This window comes from Phyllostomus discolor, chromosome 6 (genome assembly GCF_004126475.2).
Source record: "Phyllostomus discolor isolate MPI-MPIP mPhyDis1 chromosome 6, mPhyDis1.pri.v3, whole genome shotgun sequence".
Classification (NCBI taxonomy): Eukaryota; Metazoa; Chordata; class Mammalia; order Chiroptera; family Phyllostomidae; genus Phyllostomus; species Phyllostomus discolor.
In genome coordinates this window covers 122,691,377-122,707,308 of record NC_040908.2, presented here as the reverse complement: position 1 = coordinate 122,707,308, position 15,932 = coordinate 122,691,377, and the positions used below count along the sequence as shown (strand labels likewise).

At 36.8% G+C, this 15,932-nt stretch overlaps 1 protein-coding gene across 1 annotated transcript in view; it reads right to left on the bottom strand.

Annotated features, from left to right (window-relative positions):
- Nucleotides 1–365: 365 nt before the first annotated feature.
- The window catches only part of RRM1 (ribonucleotide reductase catalytic subunit M1), a 47,402-nt gene continuing 31,835 nt past the window's right edge, over nucleotides 366–15,932 (bottom strand). The window contains exons 12-19 of the mRNA XM_028514690.2: nucleotides 15,552–15,753; nucleotides 12,250–12,399; nucleotides 11,818–12,039; nucleotides 7,300–7,376; nucleotides 4,671–4,806; nucleotides 3,262–3,357; nucleotides 1,965–2,153; nucleotides 366–973 (exon numbers count right to left, since the gene is read on the bottom strand). Coding sequence (XP_028370491.1) covers nucleotides 785–973; nucleotides 1,965–2,153; nucleotides 3,262–3,357; nucleotides 4,671–4,806; nucleotides 7,300–7,376; nucleotides 11,818–12,039; nucleotides 12,250–12,399; nucleotides 15,552–15,753 — 1,261 coding nt within the window. The 3' untranslated portion in view covers nucleotides 366–784. The remainder of the gene's footprint in view (nucleotides 974–1,964; nucleotides 2,154–3,261; nucleotides 3,358–4,670; nucleotides 4,807–7,299; nucleotides 7,377–11,817; nucleotides 12,040–12,249; nucleotides 12,400–15,551; nucleotides 15,754–15,932) is intronic.

Below are 15,932 nucleotides of genomic sequence, written 5' to 3'. Positions count from 1 at the left end.
GTCTAATCACTGGGGTATACAACTAAAATTAATATAATAATGTATGTCAATTATAATTAAATAAAAATGATTAAAAATGGAAAAAAAGAAACATTCCCAGAACAAGGTGATATGAAAGAATAATGTGACATATCAATTGCATAGCAATCCTGAAACACATAAACATCCCAACAATATAACCAAATAAACTCTAGATGTTATTCTAAAAATAAAAAGTAAAAAAGAGAAAACACAAGTATTAAAATCAGAAATCTATAGTGTCTAAGTAATTTGTCTTAAAATATCCTCCTTGAACTCTCAAAGAACAGAAAAAGGTTTTCAAATTTGACCTTTCTATTAAAATAAATGACAAAATTAGTCTCACACAATCAGTTGCAAATGTTTATTTCAGAATGACCTTTGCTCAGATAAAGGTTCTGCCAGCACTTCTCATGGATTATGACATAATTTTGCTCCTATGGATCCATCAGACAATGCAGCAAAACCAAGTCTCTTTACCAAAACTGAAGTCACCAGAGAATGGGGTGCCAGATAAGTAATGAAACCCTACCCAATCACTCCCTATTTGTCAGATGACTTCTTTTGCATGCCTAAAACTTCTACTTGGATTTCTAACATATCAATTTAAAAAAACTATATAGAAACAATACTTTAAATCAATTAATTGATCCATTTGCTGTAATAAGGTCCATCAAAGCCTTACCACTTCACACAAATCTACTACACCTATCTATGCTGAAGTAGTAGTATGGTTACTGAAGAAGTGCTGGTCTCTAGGTTTTCCTCAGGATCCACACATCAGACACTCATCTCTATTCTCCAAAGAACACACCATGGCTGCTGTGTTCCTCTCCTTCTCTTCTTCCTCTTTTGATGCCTTCTCCTTATCTTTCAGCTTCTCTTTATTTAGAGTGAATTGGATCGGGTTAGCGGCTGGTCTTGTCCTTAAATAATACATCCCCGTCTTCAAACCCTACATGGAAAGTAAATACAAATTTTGGAGAAACTGTGAAAACACTAGACATCCAAGGCCAATGTTTCAAATACATTTCCATAAACCAGGTCAACTTATTTTCTAAACTTGATATTCAATCTCCCCTAGGAAACCCTCTCAAAAATGCTTAAAGAGAGTCAGATGGTATACTCTCTTCTTTTTACTCCTAAACAAGCTTATTATTTCTGGAAATGTTAAATGTTTTTCTTCTCTAGTGTTTTTAAAAATTTTTTTGTGTATATCTTCCAAGTTTGCCTAAGACAACATGTCTACTTTAGATTATAACTATTTAGAGGGCAAGATTCTATAAGAACAGATTATGACTACTTCAAGGATAAAGATCATCATCTTTTATTCCCTGGTACTGGGGCATAGTGTATGTTCAAGAAATGTTTGTCAAGTATTAAAAAAAGATAACTTTTTATTCTAAAGACTTAGCACAGTGCCAGGGAATAAGAATAAAATCCAGAATCACAGGACTTTATAGTTGGCAATGACTAGCTATGCAATTGGCTTTTACACTGCAGATGAAGTGGAGAAACAACAGTTGCTTGAAGTTTGTCAACACGTGTAAAGTTTTGTTTTAGGAATGGTAGCAATGCACAAAATGCCCTACAGCGGAGATACCAGAAGTTAAGAATAATGGTGGTAGAACAGAAGATATTCAAGAAACAATACAAAGAACACCAACCAATACAATTCGGTCAGAAACTACATAGAGAATAAAGGAGGATCGTATGTCACTCCAAGGTTTCAAACATAGGGATGAAATAACTGTAAAGAAACAAAAAAAAATCCAAAGAAAAAGACTGATCTAATATAAAAACTACGGGCTTTTTTTAACATTTTAGAACTGGAGGGAAAGAACTTCTAGGTGGCAATATTTAATAGAGAGCTAGAATACAAAACTTTTTATAATTCCAAAATATCCCAAGTTGGCAATAAGTACTCCTCTATTTGCTCCACCAACCTGCTTCCAGCCATAGAAGTGCATACTAGTGAGTTTGCCGTAGTTAGGCTCAGCAATGTGGATGTTCAAAGACTGGCTTTGATCAATGAAAGCACCTCTATCAGCTGCCATCTTGAGAACAGTTTTCTGAGAGATTTCCCATACAGTCTTATAAAGTTGCTTCAGGTCATCAGGAATTTCTGGTATGCTCTGAAAACAGGAAACCGAATGTTTATTGTACTCCAGTTGATGAAAGCAGTACGATTAACAGAATAATGACCCAAGGATGTGGCCTTCTACTTCCTGTCAGATCTGACCCTACCATTCAGTAGGATCTTTATTACGTTTCCTAAGACTGCTCACCTCTGGCTTAGAAAGTCCAACAAAATCCCATCTAGCCAACAGAATTCCAGCCTGGTGGTAGTGATTTAAAATCCATCTTTAAATTAGTTTATGGCCTAAACATTCATTGTGATAGAGGCACTTAATAAAGGGAAGAAATTGCTGAAGAGTAATAAATTAACGTTAAGCTTTGAAGAAAACACAAATTATCAAGGCTATTCCAAGGACATGATCCAGGGAAGCAATGAAACAAAACACTTTAAATAAGTCAGGAGTCCACAAACTCCATTTGGAGTCAACAGAAATAAGTTTTTCTTAGGTCCAGGGTTAACGTGCATCAAAACATATAGGCTGACTAATGCCACTATTACTATCCCCCCCAAAAATTGAAATGTTACAAGAATCTTCATCTGTATTGCCAATCAGACCAATGTTTAGCCAGAAACCTGTATGTACAAATAAATATTTCTTGATTCTCAGTTGCAAATATTTTATTGTTAAACACTATCTGTGGCTCTGTCTTTTGGACTATCAGTCCTCTAACTCCACCATACTTTTAAGTTAATTTTGACTCTAAGTTCAGATTTTATGTCAATGGTCCCCAAATTTTGATGCATGTTGGAAATTACCCAGGGATGATGCCTTGCTCCCATTCCCAGACATTGTTGTTTAATTGGTAAGAGGTGCAACCTAAGCTTCGGGATTATAAAAGCTCCCCAGTTGATTCTAATGTGCAGAGAAGTTGGGAACAGTGATATACTGTTTGCGCAGTATATCACTGCACAAACAAAAGGGCAAGACCAGGTACAGCTATGTGAAGATGTATATGATCCGAGCACAGCAAGCAGAGGTGAATGGAGCTACATAAGCCTGTATGACCGTAAGCCACAGTGAATAGACATTCTTTCCCTCCACTGCCTGGGATAAGTGAGAAGATACCAATGTTCAATTTAGCTCACTTTTTTTTATTCTATACCTGAATAGAGCCATTGCATGCAATAATCTGATTTTTCATCTCTTCATTCCACAAGCCCCGCTCAGTAAGATCTTTCAGTAAGTGAGGATTTACAATCTGAATGGAAAAGCAGAAAAGATGTGAAAGAATAAATAACAATGACAGGACCTAAAGAGAATTATGAGCCTAAAACTTAAATAAAATCATTGAATAATTACTTAACATTAGCTTGATAATTTCTAATTTTCATAAAACTGAGTCCCATTCTATTACATGAAAGTTATATTCCTTCGAAATATTGACATTTTTTTATTCAGGCAAATGTAATTTGGTATTTGTAAAGGTAAGAAGAACTAACATTTTCCTGGCTGGTATGGCTCAGTGGATTGAGGGCTGGCCTGCAAACCAAAGGGTCGCCGGTTTGAATCCCAGTCAGGGCACATGCCTGGGCTACGGGCCAGGTCCCCAGTAGGGGCTGTGCAAGAGGCAACCACACATTGATGTTTTTCTCCCTCTCTTCTTCCCTCTCTTCCTCTCTCTGAAAATAAATTAAAAGAAACAAAAAACAAAAACAAAACAAAAAAAGAACTAACATTGCCTAAACTGGGTAAATCCATATGATTTGATTCTTTATTCCCTAAGAATATAATAAATACTTTTAAAAAAATAGAAACTCTGTGTATTCACTCCAAACCTTACAGAAATTTAACATTATCAACAAATTCAAATAAAAATGTTTTAAATTAGTGGTTCTCAATCCTAGCTGCACATCTGAACTACCTGGGAACTTAAAAAACAAAAACAAAAACAAAAAAAAACACTGGTCTTGCCCACCAAAAATTCTAATTTGTAACCAAGGCTAAGAATCACTGTCTTAAATAATGCTACTACATATATCTTAAGTATCACCAACCTAAACATCTGATGTTGTAGTACATATCACTATGATTACCTAACAGTTAAATAATCACAGAAACTCTAATATCAAGTACTTTCATACTCAACCCTCATTCATTTTTTAAAAATATTTTATTTCTTTTTTAGACAGAGGGGAGGGTGGGAGAAAGAGAGGAAGAGAAACATCAATATGTGGTTGCCTCTCACGTGCCCCCCACTGGGGACCCAGCCCGCAATCCAGGCATGCACCCCAACTGGGAATTGAACTGGCAATCCCCTGGTTCGAAGACCCATGATCAATCCACTGAGCCACACCAGCCAGGGCTATCATTCATTTTTTGACAGATATTTATTAAATGTCTAGTATGTGTTCAAATAACTTAGAACAGTATTAAAGATGAAGATGACCCGTTTTATCAAAGTTTTGCCTCATTACTAAGAAAAAGGGGCACATACTAAATATAAGTTAGCATTTACTGCCAACATCAGGCTTTTAGAAGATTTTCCTATAGGTCTGGTTATGACCTTCTCACCTGAAATTCTCCTGACAAGACTCTGCGAGTATAGATGTTGCTGGTATAAGGTTCAATGGATTCATTATTTCCCAGAATCTGAGCAGTAGAAGCAGTAGGCATCGGGGCAATAAGTAAACTGTTTCTTACGCCATACCTAAAGAAAAGGAGATTATAAGGTGCTGGGCCTAAAGCAATATACTCTGCAGGAAGGCAGTTACTTTAAGTCAGTGTAGTTAATGTACCTACTATTATAACATAGTACATACATTAGACTCACAAAGGGATTTTTAAATGTAACCCTTACAGGTATGCAACTCCACAGTATGGGTGGTATATAGCTCACCCCTTTCCTAAATGCCTCATAAGCAGAATTAGCACAAATTCTATTACTGGAAATCTTGATTATGTCATGCCTTAGGTGACTGGCGCTGTGGCACTCAGAATCAAAGTACTTAATATGCTATCTTGCCCAAGGAAACACTCAAATAGCTGCTGGAGTGTCCCCACCTGTACCTGGGTACAACACTCATTAGACGCTCTCTCTTTCCTAAGTGCCTATGTGATCACTGTGCTAGGCCCTTTCAAGAAATACAATGATGTGAAAGTGGTCAGAATTGGATATCTGTCACCACAAGTCTCCATTATCCTGAATAGGACAATGAATAGTGAAAATTATGATCCAGGTATATTCCTGACTTCCTCTATCACCTCTTCAATTACAAGTTCCTAGAAGCATGTTAATATCTTTTGACTCAGTGCCAAGAGAGTGCTTAAGGAAGAATGTAGTATCTGAACGCTGAGAAAACTTCAACCTGCACTCAACTCATCCTTCAAAGTTCAGCCTAAGAGATACCTACTCTAGAACATCTTTCCTGACTGGGCAGAAAACACTTAAGTGTCAAATAAATATTTTTTGTCAAATAAAGTATTTGTCTACAAACATATTCCATGACCTGTACCTCTATATATCCTTAAACTATTTGTGTTACATGTCTTACTTTACTTAGTTTTAAGTTTCTCAAACCCAAAGAGTTTGTCTTTCCTACATTACATATATCTGGATTCATACAGTGCTTGGTACAGAGCTTCATATTCTAATGGAATCTGTACAACTGGGTTCTCACCATTTCTCTAATTGTGAGACATCGATCAAACCACCAACTATCTCAGACAGGAAAATGTCTGAAAAGCCATATATACAATATAGCCAAACTATTAAAAACATTAGGCAGAACTGCAGGTACAAAGAGGGAAGACCTCTAAAATAAATCAGAAAATATCAAGATTGGTCAAATTTATATAACAAAAATGTATGTGTGCATCTACAAATGCAGTGAAAAAAATCTAAAAAAATATATACCATTAACAATGGTTATCTCTGGAAAACTATGTTGGTTTTTTGTTTGTTTAATGGGACAAATGGCTGGCTAAAGAGGTATGAAGAAGGGCTCATACCTATTTCTGTGTTTGAACTTTATTAACAATGAATATGCATTCATGTATTAACAATGAAATTTTAAAAGTTATATGTAAAAACACATAAACTATAGTATTCTGAGGGGAAAAAATACAATAAAGTACAGTACAGGTCCATTTTTGTAAAAGTTATATTTGCATATAAATACACACATGCACACATGCTCAGAAGTGTGAAGGATTACAGATGAAAAAATGCAAACAGGTTTTTGGGAAAGATAATACTGGCATAATTCTCATTTTTTTCTGTTTCCACACATAAATTTTTCTAAATTTTTTAACATGTACTGAGTAATAAAAAAAATTTTTAAGGCAAATGGATATTTCTTAAAGAACATTTTAAAGTCGCTGCTTCTTTCTTCAAATTAAAACTTCGCAAGTATATTAACCCAGATGACAGACTCATAACAACAGAACATAACTTTTTTCATTATTCACTCAGCAAAACATTCTGCCTGCCCTCAAATCTCTCATGTTTATTAGTTTGAAGGACCTATAAAGATTAAATTTTTGCATTTTTCTTTCACAGTTTAATCCATTACCCTCCAAAAGCTCTTTGAAGATCTCCTATTCCTATGTCAATCAATTCAACAAGTTATTTATGTGTCCAATGTAGTTAAGCAATAAATAAAAGTGAAACATATTTTAAAAGCAAGCACTCATAGAAATACAAAGATTTAATGAGAAAAAGAATTACCTAACCTAGGTAGTTAAGCCTCTAAAACACAGGTGGCAAACACAACGCCCATGGGCCAAATCTGGCTCTCTACCTTGTTTTATCCAGCCCAGCACCTTGTTTCTACCTGGCAGCAGCGCCAAGCTCTAGCTTAACTGTTAAGGAATAGTTACGTTGATACAGTCCTAAAATTACATTCGGTCCTTTGATGTGACCCCCAGTGGAAATGCCTTTGACACCCCTGCTCTAAAACAAGATCGACTGATAATACCTACCATGTACTGAAATGCTTTCTTGTGCCAAGCAATTTTCAGGTTACTATACATGAATTATATTATGAAGTATTTAAAAACAGTTCTGCAGCCAGGTCATTTTAGGCCCACATAAAGAAGAAAAAAGTTAGTTTCAGCAATTAAAATAACAGCTAACTACTGAAGAAACAGAATGAAAATCTGAATCTTCTTACTTCAAAGCCACTTTATGTATTTTACTTACTTTGCAATCTTCTCCTTGAGAAGTTTCCAGTCCCATAGGTCCGTGGGAGTAATATTCCACATATCATACTGAAGGATCTAAGGAATAAACAAGTCAACTAATGATAAATCAATCTATGACAATTTAAAACCATGGCAAAAAACAAACAAAAACTAACTGGATATCCTGCCCCCCAACACCCCACCCCACAAATCCCAAAATTCTGTCTTCTAGTAGAACTGTGTCAAGAATACAAAGTCCAGAGATTTTTCCTAGACAGTGTCCATGAAGTCATATTGATCAGAAGCAGGGTTAAAAAAACTAGTTGAGACTTACCTCTTCCCCATGACCCAGCTAAGCCCCTCAGAAGACCTGTATATCTACAAACCAGGAAATCCTAACATTCATGAAAGTGTGTTGCTGAGATGCATTCTCTTTTTCTATAGGAAAAGCTTTGCTCTCACCTCATCTTTCTTAATTGCCATGATCTGGCCCCTTTATTTACTCAGCTAACAAACACCTATTTCTATATAATACATTAGATTTCCTAAATATCGGTAAGATCAGAACAAAAAATAACACCTCATTTTACATGGAATAGAATCATACAACTGATAATAAAGACAGTGTGGAGGGCAGACTTCTATGACAGCTCCCAAATTCTCACCCCCTGAAACACAGACCATGTATAATCTATTCTTCTCTGTGTACTAGACCTGGAAATATGATGATAGCACTCACATAATTAAGGGTGCAAATCAGTCAATTTTGAGTTTAAAAAATAGAGATTATCCTGGGTGGACCTGATATATCAAATGAAAACCGTCAAAAGAATGCTTAAACTAAGCCCTTCTTGAAATGAAGGACTCTCTCTCCAACTGGCTTTGAAGATGCCATGAGTTCTAGAACTGCAAGGAAATGAATTCTGCCAACAACCTAGTGAGCTCCGGGCAACACCCTGACCCTCTAATAGCATTACAGCCTCTACTGACACCCTGATTGTACCCTTGTGAGACCCAGAAAAGACAACCCAACTAAGCCAAGCTTACACTCCTGACCCATGAAAACTGAGATAATCAATGTATACTGGTGTTTTTAAATTTCATTTCTTTAAATGTATTTTCTAATTAAAGTTGACAGAGAATATTATTTTAGTTTCAGGTGTACAACATAATGACTAGACATTTATACAACTAATTCATTGCCCCAATAAGTCTAATACCCATCTGACACTATCTATAGTTATTACAATATTATTGACTATATTCCCTATGCTATACTTTATATCCTGGTGACTATTTTATAACTTCTTACCCCCTTCACCTTTTCAACAATCCCCCAACTCCCCTCCCATCTAGTGTTCTGTTCTGGTCCTCTGACCATTTTTTAAAATCAATATATTCTTTGTATATTTTAGTTTTTTTTTCATTTGTTCATATGTTCTTAGATTCTATATGTAAGCAAAATCACATGGTATTTCTTATTTCACTTGGCATAATATTCTCTAGGTCCATCCATGTTTCCACAAATGGTAAAATTTTATTCTTATTCATAGCCAAGTTAACATTCCATTGCATATGTGTACCACATCTTTATCCATTCATCTATTGACACTGAGGTTGTTTCCATATTTTTACTATTGTAAATAACACTGTAATGAACATAGGGGTATACAGATCTTTTCAAATTAGTGTTTTGGATTTCTTCAGGTAAATACCCAGAAGTGGAATTGCTGGGTCATATAATAGTTTTATTTTTAATTTTTTGAGGAAACTGCATACTGTTTTCCATAGTGGCTGCACCAAATTACAATCCCAAAAGTGCTCAAGGGCTTCCTTTTCTCCATATCCTCGCCAACACTAATTATTGATTTTTGGTGATAACCATTCTGACTGGTGGTATGAGGTGATTTCATTGTGGTTTTGATTTGCTTTCCTCTGATGATTAGTGATGTTGAGCTTCTTTTCATATGACTGTTGGCCATCATTATGTTCTCTTGGGAGAAATTGTAAGAAATAGACATTCAGGTCTTCTGCCCATTTTTTAATCATAGTTTGGGGTTTTTTTTGGTATTAAGTTGTATAAGCTCCTTATATATTTTAAACATTAGCCCCCTTACCAGATGTTTCATGGCAAATATCTGCTGCCATTCAGTTGGTTGTCTTTTTGTTTTGTTGATGGTTTTCATTGCTGTGCAAAAACTGTTTAGTCTGACATAGCCCCACTTGTTCATTCTTGTTTGTTTCCCTTGCCTAGGAAGACAAATCCAAAAAATTTTTGCAAAGAGCAATATCAAAGTTTACTGCCTATGTTTTCTTCTGTAAGTTTAATGGTTTCAGTTATTACATTTAAGTCTGTAATCCATTTTGATTCAGTTTCATTAACAGTTATTGGTCTGATCAGATTTTGTTTCTTCTTAATTCAGCCTTGGAAGATTGTATGTCTCCAGAAATATATATGCATTTCTTGCAGGTTGTTCAATCTGTTGTTCAACAATATAATTGTTCATAGTATTTCTTTATAATCCTTTGCATTTCTGTGGTATCGGTTTCCATTTCCCTTTCATTTCTGATTTTATATATTTGGGTCCTCTCTCCTTTCTTCTTTGAGTTTTGTTAACTGTTACCAATTTCATTCATCCTTTCAACAAACTAGCTCTTGGTTTCATTGATCTTTTGTATTGTTTTTTAGGGTCTATTTATTTCTGTTCTGATCTTTATTATTTCCTCCTTCTACTTGCTTTGGGATTTGTTTGACCTTTTTACAGTTACTTTAGGTGTAAGGTTATACTATTTACTTGAGATTTTTCTTGTTTCTTGAGGCAGGCCCATATTGCTATGAACTTCCCTCTTAGAACTGCTTGGGCAGTATCCCATAAATTTTGTGTTATTGTATTTTCATTTGTTATATGGTATCTTTTGATTTCTTCCATGATCTTATTGTTAACCCATTCATTATTCAGTAGCATCTTTTCTAGCCTCCATGTGTTATGTTTTTCAGTTTTCTTCTTATAACTGACTTCTTTCATATCATTTGTGATCAAAGATGCTTAACATGAATTCTATTTTTAATTTATTGTTACTTGTTTTGTGGCCTAACATGTGGTCTATCCTGGAAAATATTCCATGTGAACTTGAAAAGAATGTATTCTGCTGCTAAAAATATCAATTAAATTCATCTGGTCTGATGACTCATTTAAGGCCTCAGCCTCTTACAGCCCTTTGTCTTTCTTGGCAATCCCGACTGGTTTTTACAACCAGATGTTATAGGTAGCCCTTTTCCTGGCACTGATATTCTGGTTCAGGAAGCCTGGTGTTGAACTGAGACTCCTCATTACTCAGTGGAGGATCTCTGCAGCTGAGATATCCCTTCCAGTTCTTAACTGCCACACTGTGGTTGTGGGACCTGCTCAGCCACATCTAAGCTCTTCCTACCAGTCTCAACTTGTCTTCTTCTTTATGTTCTTAGTTATCAAAATCTTGTTCAGCTAGTCTTCAGGTGGTTCTCAGTGATGGTTATTCTATAATTTAGTGGCAATTTTGATGTGATCGTGGTAGGAGGCAAGCAGTTTACACACTCTGCCATTTTGATCCAGGCACAGCCTTCCTTGAATGTATGTTGTTTTAATTCACTGAATTTAGAATTAGAAACCTAATATTGATAGCTTTCTTCTTAAATCATTTAAGCAATGACTAGTTTTAAAACAGAATATCTCAATGATTAAAATAAAACACACAAAAACAAAAACAGAATATCTGTTTTATTCAAGAGGAAAACATTACATTAGTCTCTGATGGCTGGTTTTACAAATTACCACAATTTGGTGGATTAAAATGAAAATTTATTTTCTCATAGTTCTGGAGGCCAGAAACCTAAAATAACATGTTGGAAGAGCCACATTTCTCCCAGAGGCTCTAGAGGAGATTATGTTCTTTGCCTCTTCAACTTCTAGTGGCTATCAGCATCCCTGGGTTATAGTTGCATCACTCTAATTTTGACATCCAAGGTCATGTTGCCTCCTCTTCCTCTCTGTATCTCTTATAAGGACAACTGTCATTGGATTTAGGACCTATCTAGAAAATCCAGGATAATCTCCTCATCTCAAAATCCTTAATTACATCTGCAAAGATCCCTTTAAACCAGCTTTCACAGGTTCTAGGAATTAGAATATAAGCTTATCTTTTTGAGGGCTACCATTCAGCCAACTACAGGAACTCATAGGCAAAACGAAGTTTTATACAACACAACCAGCATATTCTAGCCATGCACTCATACACCATGCACTTGCAGGCCACGCCAGGCTGCAGCCGAGGCCATGATGTCCCACTGGCTCCCAGTGTGGCTGGCCTGCCTCCTCACAGCCAGGAGCACCAAAGAGGGTAGACAGTAAGTGGACGGGGGACTGCAGGTGGAAGGTTCAGCAGACAGAGGGGACTCCCAGTGGAGGATGGGGCAAACATACAGGCCATGTCCAGCAGTGATCGGGGAGGGAGGCCCACAGAATGAAAAAAGGAAGGAAAAATTTATCCATATACTTACTCCTTTGCTGACTGGAGAGCCCTCGTAGGTTTCATATGGGCCATGCTCCTTGGCCAGATCACAGCTGGCTTCCAAGGCTCCATAATAAATGGTTTCAAAGATTTGCTTATTCAATAACTGGGCCTCTGGACTCTCAAAAGGGTACCTCATTAGAATAAAAGCATCTGCCAGACCTTGTACCCCAATTCCAATGGGGCGATGGCGTTTATTTGATAAGTATGCCTTTGTGCCATAGGTTTAGACAAGAAAGAGACATTACTAAACAGAAAAAGCAACATTCTATACCAAATGACACACACTCTTTTTTTATCTCAGTTTCCTCACATGATTCCAATTATAACTATTTACATAATGACAGGCAAGCAGACTGTCATAAACTCCCTCCACCACGGATTTCAATGACTACCAATAAGCAGAGATATCTGTTCATACCTCTGGGACAGGGTAGTAGTTAATATCAATAATTTTATTCAAGTTTCGGACAATGACTTTGGTGACTTCAGCCAACTTCTTAAAGTCGTATGTATGTTCTGGTGTAACATACATATTCAGGGCCAGGGAGGCCAAGTTACAAACTGCAACCTAGAATGAAAAGACAAAGGGTCAATAATCACTAAATTTTTATTTCTTCCCTGGGTAGATAACACTATCATAAGTCTCTAACATTAAACAGTTCTGACATTACAATTTTTCATTTTCATCTCTGATATCTCAAATTCATCATCCCTTGGTAAAATTTCTAAATCCCAATACCTCTTCACATATATGAGTTGTAACATGCACCAGTGACATAGGTAAGAAGCCTGTGTTCCACAGTACATGACTCTATTACCAGACTTATAGCACATTATGCTATAATTTTTTATGTATATCTGAGTAGAAGTGTACTGCCCAGTACAATGACAGAATGTTATAAGAAAAGCAAGATCTATCCTTCTCATCATACCATGTTGATGCCATTTTTCTTTCAGAGACCTACACAGGCTTCCTACCTGTGACACACCCTAGCTTTCACCCACTTCCTTTCCCTTGGCTGAAGCCATCTCTCCTACAAGGGTGTCAAACTCATTTTCACCAGGGGCCACATCAACCTTGCAGTTGCCTTCATAAGGCCAAATGCAATTTCAACTCCTTAACAGTTAAGGAGTAGTTACATTTATACAGTCCTAAAATTATTTTGGTCCTTTGAAGGCAACCATGAGGCTGAGGTGGCCCCCAGTGAAAATGAGTTTGACAGCCCTGCCCTATACCAAACCTTACTGTATTTACCCCAGGCAAACAAACTTACTTGACATTGCATAAAACCAAACACTATCCCTGATCTGTCATACAAGCTGTATTTCCTGAATTAAAGCTTTTCCAAAAACCATTTTTTTAAAAAACACTAAATCTGCATCCCATTTCTGGCCTTGCCTCTTCTGTGAATCACCTTAAAGATTTGAGATTAGAAATTTGTCTCACCACTTCCAGCCAAGGTGCAGGTATGCCTTGCTTCTTCGCAAAACCAAAAAAATCAACAACAATAAATTTAAAAACAAGAAACCAGAACTGCCAGAAAATCAAACTGTATAGAAGTCCAACAACCATGGAGTTAAAGAAGAAACATTCATCCAGACTGGTAAGAGAGGCAAAGACCAGCAGCTGGGATGGAGAGGATGTGACAAGGAAAGATGGCAGCTGGAAGATGGGGTGTTCCCACATTCACATGCAGATAAGCCAAGACGAACAACTGGAGAGCTAGATAGGCCACACAACCCAGGGTCCCAGCAGAGGGAAATAAAACCTCAAAATCCCTGGTGATAAAAACCTGTGGGGATTGTGGCGGCAGGAAAAATGCCTATCCTCAAAGGAGAGTTAGTTGGAGACCCATGGGGTCCCAGAATGTACATACACCCACCCACCTGGGAATCAGCACCGGAAAGGCCCAATTTTCTTGTGGGTTGTGGGGGAAGTGACTGAAAGCAAGATGAGAACTGAGTAAGCAGCACTGCTGCCTCTCTGACTGCTTCCCCACATACCGAGTCACAACACAGCAATGTGTGTTGCCCTGCCCTGGCGAATGAATACCTAAGGCTCTGCCCCTTATAACATAACAGGAGCACCAAGACAAAGAAATATGGTCCAAACGAAAGAACAGATCAAAACTCCCAGAAAACAACTAAGCAATGAACAGACAGACAACTATCAGATGCAGAGTTCAAAACACTGGTAATTAGGATGCTCACAGAAATGACTGAGTACAGATACAAAATAGAGGAATAAGTGAAGGCTATGCAAAAGTGAAATAAAGAACCAACAGTGAGGGAAGGAAACCAGGACTCAAATCAACAATTTGGAACAGAAGAAAGAAATAAACATTCGATCAGAATAGGAAAAACAAAAATTCAAAAAAATGAGGACAGGGTTAGGAAACTCCAGGACATCTTTAAATGTTCCAACATCTGAATCATAAGGATGCCAGAAGGAGAAAAGGAAAAGGAAGAAATTAAAAATGTATTTGAAAAAATAATGAAAGAAAACTTCCCTAGTTCAACGAAAGAAACAGACCTCCAGGAAGTCCAGGAAGCTCAGAGAGTCCCAAACAAGGTGGACCCAAGGAGGAACACAACTAAGGCACATCACAATTAAGTTATCCATGATTAAAATTAAGGAGAGAATCCGAGAAGCAGCAAGAGAAAAGGAGACAGTTACCTACAAAGGAGTTCCCATAAGACTGTCAGCTGATTTCTCAAAAGAAACCTTACGGGCAAGAAAGGGCTGGAAAGAAGTATTCAAAATCATGAAAGGCAAGAACCTACATCGAAGATTACTCTATCCAAAGCTGTCATTTAGGATGGAACAGCAAATAAAGTGCTTCTCAGATAAGGTCAAGTTAAAGGAGTTCATCATCACCAAGCCCTTATTACATAAAATGTTCAAGGGTTCATCTAAGAAAAAGAATATGATCAAAACTATGAACAGTGAAATGACAACAAACTCACAACTATCAACCACCGAACCTAAAAACAAAAACAAACTAAGCAAATAGCTAGAACAGGAACAGAATCACAGAAATGGAGACCACATGGAGGGTTATCAGTGGGAAGGGGGAGAGGGGAGAATGGAAGAAAAGGTACAGGGAATAAGAAGCATAATTGGTAGGTACAAAATAGTCAGGGGGAGGTTAAGAATAGTACAGGAAATGGAGAAGCCAAAGAACTTTTATGTATGACTCATGGACATGAAATAAGGGAGGGGAGCACTGATGGGAGGGCTTGGTCAGGGTGGAGGAGGATAAAGGGGAGGAAAAAAATGGGACAACTGTAATAGCATAATCAATGAAACATACTAAAAAAAAAGAAAAAAATTGTCTCACCATTTACTGAAAGGATTCTCTATAAGTTTACATACTTTTAACTGAATGAGCATCCTAACATATTTTTGTATTTGTCCTAAACTACCATGGCTATATATTTGTATTTTTCTCAAGTAAAGGTTATTACAACAATATTTATGTAAGAAACAGCTGACAATTTTCTACATGGCTCAGACTAAAAGATATTCAAGGCACATGTAACACTCCTTCTTTCCTTTGTAATTTCTGTCTATTTCAGTGCCCTTCTGCTTACCAATAAGCTAGTAAAATTCCCTCTCCCCGTCTCAAGTGAAGTCAAATGAGGGATTCACAAACAATAACTTCACTTCCTAAGATTCATGTCTCAGTACTTGATTCAGACAGAAGTTTTTCTACCTACCTCATCTTTGCTAGTATACTCTACTATTTCTGTGCACAGGTTGCTGCATTTGATCGTTCCCAGGTTCTGCTGGTTACTCTTCCGATTACAGGAATCTTTGTAAAGCATGTATGGGGTACCTGTCTCTGTCTGAGACTCAATGATGGCATACCAAAGCTGTTGAGCTTTTACAACTCTGCGGACACGACCCTGTTTCTCATAACTGAAAGACAAAGCTAATATTATTTTACTATTCCCTAAGATCTTTTATTATAGGAAATACACAAAGGAAAAACATTAAAATATATTATAAAAACTCAAATTTTTTACTAAATTTTTCTAAGGAAAAAAAAAGGAATATATTACTCATTTTACTCTCACAAAAGCCAGATTTTCATCACC